General features: G+C 37.2%; 1 protein-coding gene across 1 annotated transcript in view; it reads right to left on the minus strand.

Annotated features, from left to right (window-relative positions):
- Window positions 1-12676, minus strand: part of KIF26B (kinesin family member 26B) — a 278295-nt gene that overhangs the window by 156168 nt on the left and 109451 nt on the right. The window contains exon 4 of the mRNA XM_015623243.3: window positions 9943-10109. Coding sequence (XP_015478729.1) covers window positions 9943-10109 — 167 coding nt within the window. The remainder of the gene's footprint in view (window positions 1-9942; window positions 10110-12676) is intronic.

A 12676-nucleotide genomic window follows, 5' to 3' on the forward strand; every position in this document is an offset into this window, starting at 1 on the left:
CTGCTAATGTTGTATTTTCTGTCTTTGCCTAAATTTCCACAGTTTTCACTTAACTCAGCATTCTTTCTTAGATTCAAAGAGATTCTTGTTGTAATTCTCAAAACAGAGCAACTATCTTGGTTCCTTTCTCTCATGACTGTTGGGATGATAAAACCAAAGATCACATCAATAATTAGCAGCAGTAGTTCTTTAGCCTGGTTATTCAAAAAAATGTACCAATATACAACCTACATGCATCTCTGACTATACCCTAAGAGGAGATTTGAATCCATTGCTTAATTTTGACCAGAAGAACAGAGATATTAAATAAATTAAATCTCTATTGATTTCCTGAAAATAGACAGCTGAAGAGGCAGACCCTGTCAACACTTTAAATGAAGATATCATTGAAAATTCTTTATTAAACAACAGAAAACACACTTGAAGGAAAAGCATCCAGAATTCCCCAATCATACAAAAATCCCTAAAGTTACATTCCAACCTCATAAAATCTCAAGAAATGTGTTCACAGGGAAAATTGTGGCTGTTAGTTGCAATGTTCCTGTAATTACTTATGAATGTGTATATTCATTTCCTGTTTTATTCTTTAACAGGTCTGTCTCCTAAAAGTCAACCAGTATTGTCAAATCAAGTTGTGTGGCAGAAAACTCTGGAGTCGCTGTCCTGCATGCAATACATTCATATATTCCTGAACTTAAGTAACGCAGAAAAGACCAAGACTATGACCGAAATATGCCAAGGGACAGCAGTTATGAGATGGGCAACATGTTCAATTTAGAGCTGAAAAAAGAGGTGAGATTCTAAATCTCTATTTGCTATGAGCCACCTAGTCATGTGTACAAGTTGTCTTGTATTTTATAAGCACGTTACAGGGATAAATATATACAAACCCAACTGACAGTTGTCTATCTAATGTTAGATTATATGGCAATAAATAAATACTTAACATTTCAGCACATTTTCTTGTTGGGTTTCTATTCTATGAGCAAGGAAAACTAAAATGCCCTGTATTCCTTGGTAATTGTAAGGAAAAGCCAGTCATTCAGCAGTTGAGCAGATTGCTTTCAAGGTTAAGAAAACACTGACTGAGCACCTGATGGAGAATGCTACAGACAAGGAAAAGCACAGGTGAATTTCAAGGCTGCTGGGGCAGCCCTATAGCAGTACTTGTAACAGGAAAGCAGTAATCAGAATAAAAGCTTGCCACTGAACTTCCACATGTTTAGGAAAAAGTCTTGTTACTATGGATTTATGTTCTCTTTGAGCAAAGGTTATTTTGATGTTTTTAAAAACAGAGAGAAAAAACAACCGGTGGTGCATATAATTTTCTGCTATAGACAGTGCAACTACATCAATTCATCTTTCTCTCTCCACAAATCAAGATAGAGACACTGTAAATCAGAACTCTCATGTCAAGGTTTAAGAGAAGCAAGAAATATGCAAAACAGTAAATCAACATGAGGTTTTCTTTACTATAGCTGGCAGTCACAACTATACTAAAAGTCAAAAGATTAATACTGACCATTTTCATTTCCACTTCCCTAAGAGTAACAACAAGATTGAACACCAGAAATCTTTGGTAACAGGTGCTGAGGGATTACTACTTATGCTGCCATCAATTTTTCTCAGTGTGTATGTCAGGTTTCAGGGAAAGGCAATGTTGAAGGAAGGAAATAGCCTTAATTCTTTTTAAGTTTTTCTAAATCAATGCAGGGAGCAGATGTTCAAGTAGCCAGTATTCTGGCACTCAAGAAGCCCTGTTAGAAATTAGAAGACAAAACCTATGGTTAATTAGCCTCCCCCTTTTCAATCTGTTGAAATCAGCAGAAAATCACAAGATGTGACAAGAAGTAGAAAAGAAGTTACCTCTGTTTTAGCATAGTGTATGGAGAGCATCAGGAATTCAACTTCCATACACATAGGTACTTTTGTAGTGAATGCTTGACATGACCTAGAAGAATTAGGAACACAAATCCATGAAAAACTGCCTCCTTTTTTAAAAAACCATTAAAATAATCAGGGCCTCAGTGCCAGATCATCAGCATCTCATACTCTTCCCTGCTTGCAAAGCATTTATTGGTACACAGCATCTAAGACATGAGAGGCACAGCAAGAATGGGCCAGCATAGTCATTTACAGGTCTAAAGCCTTTTATCAGTAATCAGTGGGTACAGATAGCCAAGGCAGACTTTAAGCTAAGGGAACAACTCAGAACATGGGACAAAGGCCATTGCTAATTACTGAAGACTGGAAGTGTCTTGGTTACTTCCTTCTGCCATCATGGAGTCTACATAACACACAGAACCTCTACAAAGCATTTACATTGCATGAAGGAGATTAAGTAGGTGTTTGCATTACTGGCCCTTTTCATTGTAATATAATCAGCTGTTGACTCTAGGATCTCAGAGAGGAAGAGTCCTTTCTTACTAGGTAAATGGGTCTTTGGTTATGCATTTTCATGGATTTGTACTTGAGAAAATAAGCAGACAGAAAAAAGAAGGGAAAAGTGTATATAAATACATTGTATTCACAGATGCAATTTTGAATATAAAAACTGAACACAACTGATAATATAAAAAATAAGAGGGAAAAAATATCCAGTCACAGGGTCAAATTTGTGTTTCTAAAAAAGTAAAAATTAAAATGGTTTTTTATTTACATTTACAGAAACAAAAGTTTATAACTAAACACCACTGATTCCTACAGGAATCAGAAAAATCTGGGATTCTGGGTTTTAGGCAATATATACCAGGAAAAAATAATATAATGAATTATACTTAGGAGACAAGACATCCATTTCAAGACAATCTCTTAAGCAGAAAAAATTCCACAGAATGTGTCCTTTGCTTTACAGAACCAGATATTCATTGCATCACAGAGAAACATTATATCTCAAACTTTACAAAGAAAAAGGGAGGAAAGGAGCAAATTTTCTCAAACTGTGAAAGACTGGTTACACAAGAAACTGCCAGTCTTGATGACTAGTTCAATAACAACATTACTTAGTGATTACCATTACCATCAATACAAAACAAACCATATGTGGGGCAAGTGCAGATCAGAAAACACTCGCCTTGTGCAGCACATAGAAGCAGGTGTAGCATATTTCAATAAAGAAATAACATCAAAGTAACATACCTTTAACAGACTGGAATATTAATTTCTCTGTTGTATGGTAAATAATTTGTTCCTGGATAGTAATCTTTTCCTTCAGATTCTTCTAAATCATTTTTAAAACATGCTTAGACCAGAAAGCCACATTTGTTAACTTTAAACGTACAGACTTGTTTATCTTAAGTGGATTACTTTGATACTAGGAACATGAGGAGGATTTACATCCTTTTCATCAGTTACATGCTTTGAGGCTAAGCAGATGGCACGCCCCTGCAAGTATAGTATTCTACGATAATCTAGGGTAGTTTTAGCTTATTTCTTTTTATAGCTCCATGGGTCGCTCCCCAAACCCTATTTAAAAATTAAGGTCCATGATCTGTATTTTGAGATGTGAATGCAAGCTAATAATCTGCAACCAACATATAATGGATGTAATTGGCATAAAGATTCAAATTACTTTTGTTCACAGCCCAGTGGCAACTTAAACAAATCCCAACCAGATTTCCAACCCAGGTCCAAAGACTGTATACATTTTCTTAAGCTTTTGTTTAAATAATGGCAGCATGCAATATCCAAAGATTCAGATTCACCGTTGTTTCAGACATGTACCCTGCACAATTCTTGTTAGAAATGGACCTACTCTGGAATCTTGCTCTTAAGCCTTTGGGCTGTTTTGTTGTTTTTTTTAAATCAAACAACATGAACTGATTCAAACAAAAGTGTCATGGGACATGTGTCAGCTTTGAAGAAAAAAAAAAATCACTGGAAATTGGGACCCAAGATAGAAGTATCATTCAAAATTAGAGATCATTTAAATACCTTTGCTTTCCTTCTTCCAGATGTGGCACTTAAGTCTTAATTTTCTATTGCATGTCAGACCATTGTCTCCCCAATTACACACTGACTATTCTTGCATGTAACTCACATAGTCTTTCTCACCAAGTTATTTTCATTTTGTTTACACTGAACATAGAAAAGAGTATTCCTTATGCCTCAATTGCAGCTTTCTTTCACTTCAGTAGAGTCATAATTCCCTTCTGACTGGCATTTAATTCATATGCATGAAATAACACCAGTAACAGAAAGCAGAAACAGCCTTCTAGTTAGGGTTCTCACAGCAACAGGAAGCACAGAAAAGCAGTGACTATGAACACAGATCTCTTGCATTACTGAGGCAGGCTGAGCAAGTATGAAAAATCAGCCACTGAAGTTGTGCACTCAAACCTAGGTGCCAATTTTAAACATTTAATGGTCTTTCAGGAAGACTGAGATCATTGTGATTAAAATTTCCCCCATGAGCCAGCCCAAGACAGGGTTTGAAGGTAGAAATATTTGTGAAAAGTATTTACAGATGTTTCCAAACTTGCTGCCAGCATTCCCACTGAAAGATAGTCTTTGGATCTTTTATCTTAACAGTCTTTTTATGTATTTCTTATGCAGTATAAGCATAAGCATCCTTATCATATTATAAATGATTAGGATGAGGGAAAAGAGTCAGAAATTCTGATTAGTTATTAGTATATAGTTCTTAAAAATGTCCAAGAATCTGACCACAATTTAACTGTTAAATTTAGTTTGTTCAGCTAATGAAAGAAAGCCCTGTTAGATTCTCCATAGTTTAGACAGCAAGAAACCAGAACATGTTTTCACCCAAGTCTCAGAAAATAATTTTCTCTGAAGGATGTTGAAGTGACAACTATTTCGTATCAAGAATTTCCCAAGTTCTTGATGGCAGTGCCCAAACTAGGAAAACTGCTGCATGGCTTGAAAGTGCAACTGGGTCCACCACTCTTCAGCATGAAGAAACACTACCACCTGAGTCACCTGCTGCTCAGACTAACACATTCTTTAAAAAGGCACAGGTGAACAGCTTTCACTACCTGACAGGTAGCCTCACAGGCTCTTTTATGAGAGGTCTCTGAGGCCTCTGCTCCAATGTCCTGGGTGTGCCTGCATAGCCTGATGTGCACCTGCACCAGCCACAGGAGTATCAACAGCAGATTCCTGACCTGACTTGGCTCTCACATCTGCCAGTGGCATGCTTCAGCTACACCAGTTACAGCCAGACTTCCCACACAAATCCAGTGTTTCTCCTGTGGACCTTCTCACACCAAAGCTGGGCTCTGTGGAAGAATATTCTCTTCAATCTATTTCCTTCTCTACTAGATGCTGCCACTGTTTCTTACCTGTTTTTCCTGTGCATGTTCTGACAAATTCTCTGTTGCAACGTCAGGAAAAATTTGTTTTTGTAAACTTGCCCAAGACCTCTGAAAAGCTGAAGCCAGGACATTAAAATGGTGTGCCTACAACACATAGTAGTCTTTAAGGGAAAGCCCTGGTGCTTCCAAATTCCACTGAGCTTTAAAACAGACATATACACAAAGATTGTATAGACTAACTATAAGGAAAAACAGCCAACATCAAAAGCTGGGTGATTAAAAGAAGTCTTCCACATGTATGCAAAAAACATGGAGGAATGAGAATCCAGGGTTTCTGGAGTGCTAAGTCATCAAAATAGCACAGCAACTTTAACAAGAGGGTCCCACAAATACTGTCTTCATATCAGCTTTGCAGTACATGCAAGATGCAAGAGAATTTTTTGAAATATTCCAATAGGATTCTCCAGAATGTTAGGGAAATCTGTGGAATATTCAGCAGCATTTTGAACACAACATTCACTGTACACCTTGGCCATAGTGCACTGCCTCACCTCCTCCCCTGCTGCCAAACCACTCAGGGATGGAGAACGAGTGAGGAAAGAGTCACCAGCAGTTTTTCCAAGAACTAAGGTAACTGTAAGTCAAGCTTTTACCACACTGAGTAGCTTCATATGCATTATACATGCAACTAAGTTTTTCTATTCTTATTTTGTCTTAATGTAAGAACTTTTAAAAAAATTGGACATTCTGTTTGAAAATCATGCCTTGCAACACCTACAACAGTAGCATTGTGTGGCACTGTTTATTGTTTAGTTGCATAAAGACATGGAAAACGATCCCTAGAATAGATTTTTCAGTCTGCTTTCAAGATTATCTATATACCCATTAGGCTCAATAAATCCAAATATGACTATATCTGATTTCAGACTGAGACAGGCTTTTGCTCCAAATACACTGTTATACTTCCTGACTCGCAAAAGGAAACAACTTTAAAGACTAACATCCAAAAATATCTCCTCCTCAAAAGTTTTTACCTTTTTTTTACATCCCAAGTAAAATGGGCTTCTGTGTCTCTCCTTTGTTCTGGTGCAAAGTTCTTCCTCCCCAATAAAGCAAGTTTACTGTGATGGGGCAAACAAGGAACAGCACCAAGATGCCAAAAACTTTAATGTTTTGTCACAGACAACAAAAAGGCTCTGGTCCAGTTTTGACTTCTAGTTCCTGCATTGTGCTATCACCCTCAAAGAGACTACTGAAACTCTACAGCCCAGTCAGAAGAGAGAGACTTTTTATTCAGAAGGGCAGGTTTATTTGCAGAGTAGTCAGGCCAAAGCTGAAGTCAGAGTCCCAGAAGTTTTCTCCATGTAGAAACCGGCATTGACAAGAATAAAATTACTGTGCCCCTCGGCCTGAAGAAGCTTTACAGAGACACCAGGGAAACAAGTGACAGAAGGCCCTTCCCTCAGTTCTTTGGCAGTATCACCAAAGATACTAATCTACTAATCCCTTAACTGGGGTGGCACAATCCTACATTGTGCTGGAAGGACACAAAGCAAGAGGCTGGCACAGCTTAGGCTGCAATAACTCCAAAGATGCTATCTATACCTCTTAGGACAAAGACCCAAACTGGAGGGAGAAGTTAAGTCATGCAAAAAAATTCTAAAATGCTCTGTAAATTATACATTATGAGTAAAGAATCTTAACATTATTTAACATTCACTAAATGAATTATTCTTATCATGAATGTGTACCGGTAATAAGCAAGATGATGCAACTACATTAGCATGATTGAAGCATATCTGAGACAAAAATAAGTGATAGCCCTAAACAAAAAGCCAAATTCAATGCTTGTCACTAAAAGTACAATTGATTGAATTCAGTTTCTGTGTCAGAATCACCATTAGAAATTCATTATTCGTACCTATATCATCTAATATTCATAAGCCTATCAGCTGAGCGCTTTGGACAGTTTTCAGTGTTTGTTCCTTTAAAGCATTCACATACTGTCCCATGGGAATCCTGATGTGTCATAAGTTCCCTCGCAGCAATATCCTAACAAATGACAATTCACAGAAGTTGCAGCCCTTTTAGCTGGTTTGGAAATCTGTCAGCTATAGATCATGAAATATAACAGTCAATTATTGAGACATCTGATAAGTCTCCTGGTTTTTAAAAAAAACTGAGAGTTACAGTGGCCTCAGGATACTTCCCCATGGCTCAATGCCAGCTATAGGCCAGTCAAGTGACTGTCACTGCTGAAGCAGTAGTGCCTGAGAACAGAAAAACTATGAGCTCCCAGTATTCCATGCCTGATATTTCTGAAGCAATTACAACCAAAAGTTCCATGGATGCCTTGACATTTCCTCCGTACTACGGTATTTTCATTAATTGGATTTTTTCCTGATGATGGATGACTTATATCTGAGTCTTATCTGAGGTTTGCTTTGCTTGTTAGGGAAGTTAGAGTGAAATACTGTGGGTCATTATTCAGATTTCAAAAGAAGAGGTCTTCAAGTCTGAACTTGAGCTTTACATTGGCAAATTTCTCTGGCTTTGCAATAATTTCTTACTTGCTCACTGTGAAAACACAGCATGTGACACACATTCAAAAAAAGCATATATAGCTGGTAGTCACTACTCCATGCGCCACTGACAATCATAAAAAGCAAAAGCTCAGAATTCATAGGTCTGGTACAAAGGACTATTTCACATTGTAAACAGTGCTGCACCACCTTAATGAGTTAGACAACCACTGCCTTCTGCTTCTTTTTATAATACACGTACAAATAAGCCCCGGTGCTTCTTACCACAACTTGACAGAAATGCAAATAGACACAGATGAAAAACAAAAATTAGTGATTCAGATTTGGAAAACAGCTTGGCAATTTTCTTGTTAAAAGGTCAAGCAGTGAACAACTGACTTGAATTAGCTGCTTAAATTGCCAGCAGGTGATGTAACTTGAAATCCAGGACAAAACTGACTTAGATGAGTGATATTAATCTAATTGTACAATACCCAAAACTAGACACTTTTGTCTTGCTAAGTACAGTTTAAAAATACACAATCTAAACATGAGATCTCTGCTGGACCAAGCACACCCAAAAATTCACAACATCAGCTAGAAGCTAACAGAGTTCTACTTAAAATGCTACGATTTACACTAGGGATTTTGAGTAAATTTAATTAGTTTCCTACATTTCAGCAAAGTATATTAAGAGAAAATGAATTCTTTCAGCATAAAAAATGAAACAATGAAGAACAAATTAGTTAAGTCATCTTCATAAATCAATTCATGCTAAAATATGTGCTAATCCCAATCTGCACTCCAGCTAGATATTACCATGCGTGTACATTCAGCAATTTTAATTTAAATTGCCTGCAGTTAAACAGAAAAGGGCAGCAAACCAAGACCACTGTCACCATTCACATTTGCTATTGCTGCATCTCATCTATAAAGAAAAAATGGCAGAGTTGCCCCAAACAACTGGATCTTCTAAAATGCTATGCTCAATCCTTTTACACAACTCACTTGCTGTATGACACTGATTGAACATGTGCAACCCTCATGTCAGTGAGGAAAAATAGGACAGGAAAATCTTTTTTCCAGATTTACAGAGTCCAACAACTTTATAAGTTTTCCATTTACCTTTAAAATAAAATAGAAGCATGTGGAATTACTAATAGTTTGGCTCTCTCAAGGGAAGGAAGCTGATCGGAAACTGCTTGAGGTGCTCACTCAGAGTTCACTCCATGTTTTGAAATCATGATCTCTCACTGGATTGGACTGGAAATGCTATAATAATGGCTTATTCTCCTGATATTTCATTACTTTTCCCAAGTCAATCTTCTAATTAATAAAAAGCATTAAAAGGCAAGTATTATTTCAATGTCTTTTGTTACGTAAGGATTCAACTGCGCTAAAGAGATTCTGTTCTGGAAAGAGCACATTTCCGCACAAAAAAAACATTTTTGTTGGTGATAATTGATATTTCACTTATTAGCTGATATGCCCATTTAACAAAACATTTTATTAACAAATTAATCAAGATAGCCATAAGATTTTTTTAAATTAACCTTTATCTCATTGATTTTTTTAGCAATCTCTGAATATTCAACATAAAGCATGTTCCAAGGCTGAATTCAGACCCTTAGGTCAATTTAGTGGAATGATGGGGACTGAAGCTGAAATCAGAATCCTTAACTTTTAGTATGAAAGTGAAACTTTGATAATTTCCCTAGATGGAAGTAAAATTCAGTAAAGACATCTGAAGATTGCCACCAAACTGAACTAGCTAGCTCCAGTTAGCTCTATTGTTAATCACCTGTCTCAGGTGATTGGGCCCTTCTCATTCAGGGATACACCCCTGTAAATATGTCACAAAGCCAAGCGCTATTCTGGGAGAGCAAGCACATTTTAACCAAAATCAAGCATTAAAGAAATATTTTACAGGAGAGGGTAGAAGCATCCTTCCATTTTACAGATAAAGGCATGTAGGTGGATTAAACAACATTTTCATGGTAATTCCTGCAAGTTTGCAATAGATCTGTATCTAAAACCGTGTTTTGAAGTGTACTGTAGTTAGTCAACCCCACTTCTTCACTCCAGAGTTGTCTCCTTTAAAAGAAATTATGTGTCCGGTAAAGGAAAATCTGAGAAATTTCTCTTACCTGGCAAAAAATGATGCTGCCACCGAGGTGCCTGTGGATACTTCACTGGCAACATATGTGCTCTGGGAAGCAGGGAAGCTGTACAGGGAGGGTTTATCTGCATTGTAGCGGTTCAATGCTGCTTCAGTCAGGCCCTCTCGACTAGTCTCTGTCATAAGCTGAGATATCTGAAGACAGAAAAAAAACAGAAGTGTCATCAGCTAAAGCTCACTGGCTGACCCGTCCTAATCCAGCAATGCCTCCAGATTGCAGATGGAGTGAGAGGCACTTCACTCACTTCCTCTTTGCTGCTCTATGAACAAGATTATTGCTGTTTTCATACTAATCTATAGTACTTAAGCTCAGCTCTAAGCTTGTCTGTGTTAAAACGAATGGGATAAATTCATCCCATCACAAAAAATGTCAATAATGTATATGGTTTTCCATCCATACAGAAAAGAAAGAGTAAACCATAATATTTGCTTGGTCTTACCTCAAAATAAAAGAAAGACAGATTTGATTTGTGCAAAATATGTGTATTTTACTTTGGGGAGGGGTGAGGGGGAATTAACAACATATTTTTGTCTTTGTAAAATAACACCTCTAGTGTATTAAGCACTTTTGTTGACCTTTCTCCAGCAAACTCAACACACAGCATAGGAGGGAGTGCCTTGGGATCTTAGACAATTTATCATTTCTCTGCAAAATTGGAATCATTACCATTAATTTTCATTGCCTTTCTTAAAAGGTTTTAAACATCATGTGATTTTATTCTTCTGATGGCCCAGCTAACATTTTTTTCCCGTTAGGAAATCTCATCTTAGCCTTTCATTGTCTGGAAAGAATCAGAGTTCCATCAGACTTGACCCAGCTCTCAAATCAACTGAAAGATCTTTGACTTCAGAGAAAGCTGGGAAAGCTCTACTGTAGCAACTCCTCAATACTTTTAATTCAGTTTCTTGACTTCTTCTGCATGAATTTACAATGCTGTAATGTCATCTCCAATACTTAATGCAATTCCTAACAAATTCCCTTTCCTCCTTCCCTCATTTCCATGAGAAATAGCTTCTGTTCACCAATGCATGTCTCAAGATTGTGACATATGCCTAAAAAGAACCCTCTCAGGTTATTTCCAAGAGGTAGTCTCTCACCTGTTCATTTTCCTATGTCTACTTATCACCACAAAAACAATAAAACATCTTTGTGAGGCACATCAAAATAAGTATTTGAAATCATCCTGAAGTTCTTTTTCCACTTACGCTTTATTTATTTCACCTGTTAAACATTTCAGTTACTAAAAGCAAAGTTGAAGAACTGATTTTTATTTGTGAGAGAGAGAAGACATGGTATGGCAATAGTTTTTAGGCCAACTATCATGCAACCTCTGTTTCTCTCATAGAATATTGCTATCCATTCTGCTATAGCTAAGAAGATAACCTAAGTGTTTATCCTTATTTTATATACTTTTAGACCGATCAACTGTAATACTTCAAGAACAGGAATGCTAAACTAGCATTCTCTATTTTTATGAGGAACCAGAAGAATTGCTGAAAGTGCCCCCATCATATTAATCCCATGCTGAGCCATTCCAATATACAGGATTCACTACACTAAATAAGCATTGCTCTCAGAAGGCTATAGCTGAAAATCTGGATTAAATAATCTCATACTACTGGCAGAATGCAGGAATTTAGACTGTGTGCCAGGATGCCTCCTTACATTTCCAGTGTGAAGGCAGAGAGTTCTTCAGGGTCCTGCTACCCTATGTACATCCACCTGGAGCACCCAGCACACTTGAATTCACTAAACAATATTTCCTTAAATAGTACATAATACTAGATAACTCAGCTATTTATCTTTGCAATGAACTAACACAAGATTCTGCTCTGTCCCCTTCAATTATCCTGAAACCAAATTCCTCACTTTCCCTGTTGGGAACTGCTAAACAGACAGCTCTTCCTTCAGAGAAGAGTGCATATATAAACCTAGCCTCATCTTACTTCATCCAAGGCAAATATATGTAATCAGGATGGATTATCATTAATTAATTACCATTGCCAACAATGCCACTAGGAAGTGCTACTCCCATGGCAAATGGACAGCAGTTAAGAAGTTGGTGAATTGATTATCTCAGCTGCAATCATAACCTCCCCATCTTCTGCCAAACAAAGATTTGCAGCTCCAAATAAGAATTTCCACAGCCAGTACAATACACTTCTATAGGCGTCAGCACATTCCCTGACATCATGAGATGGAGGCTGGAGAGAGGCATTTCAGACAACTGTAAAACAGAAAGTACTTGTGTGTCTTGGTGTTTAGGACAACATAAAAGCCACATCACATTGATGACACCATTTCTGCAATTGTGGATAGTTTCTGATGATCCTCATCCACATCCACAAGTCAAACATGAACTTCACAGAGCAATAAAATGCCTCAAACTGATTGTGCACATTGCCTGATTGAAAGTATCACTTTCAAGCTCCCCAAAAACTATCTAGATGCTTGGTTTCTGAGTTTTTTTGAAGAAGTAGTTCTTAAACACAAGCGCTCAAAAATAATCACTTACCAAAGAGACATGAGATTCCTTTAGAAAGATACAAACTACTTCCCCTCACCTATGCACCCAGACAGAAGTAGGTATTAGTCAGCAAATAGAATGTTAATGTTTTCTAATACATGGGGATGAAGATTTTATAAAGCCTGTTATTTAGGTCAAATTTCCTTATTGTAAACTACAAAGGAAATTAAGAAG

The sequence above is a fragment of the Parus major genome, chromosome 3, assembly GCF_001522545.3.
Source record: "Parus major isolate Abel chromosome 3, Parus_major1.1, whole genome shotgun sequence".
Lineage (NCBI taxonomy): Eukaryota > Metazoa > Chordata > Aves > Passeriformes > Paridae > Parus > Parus major.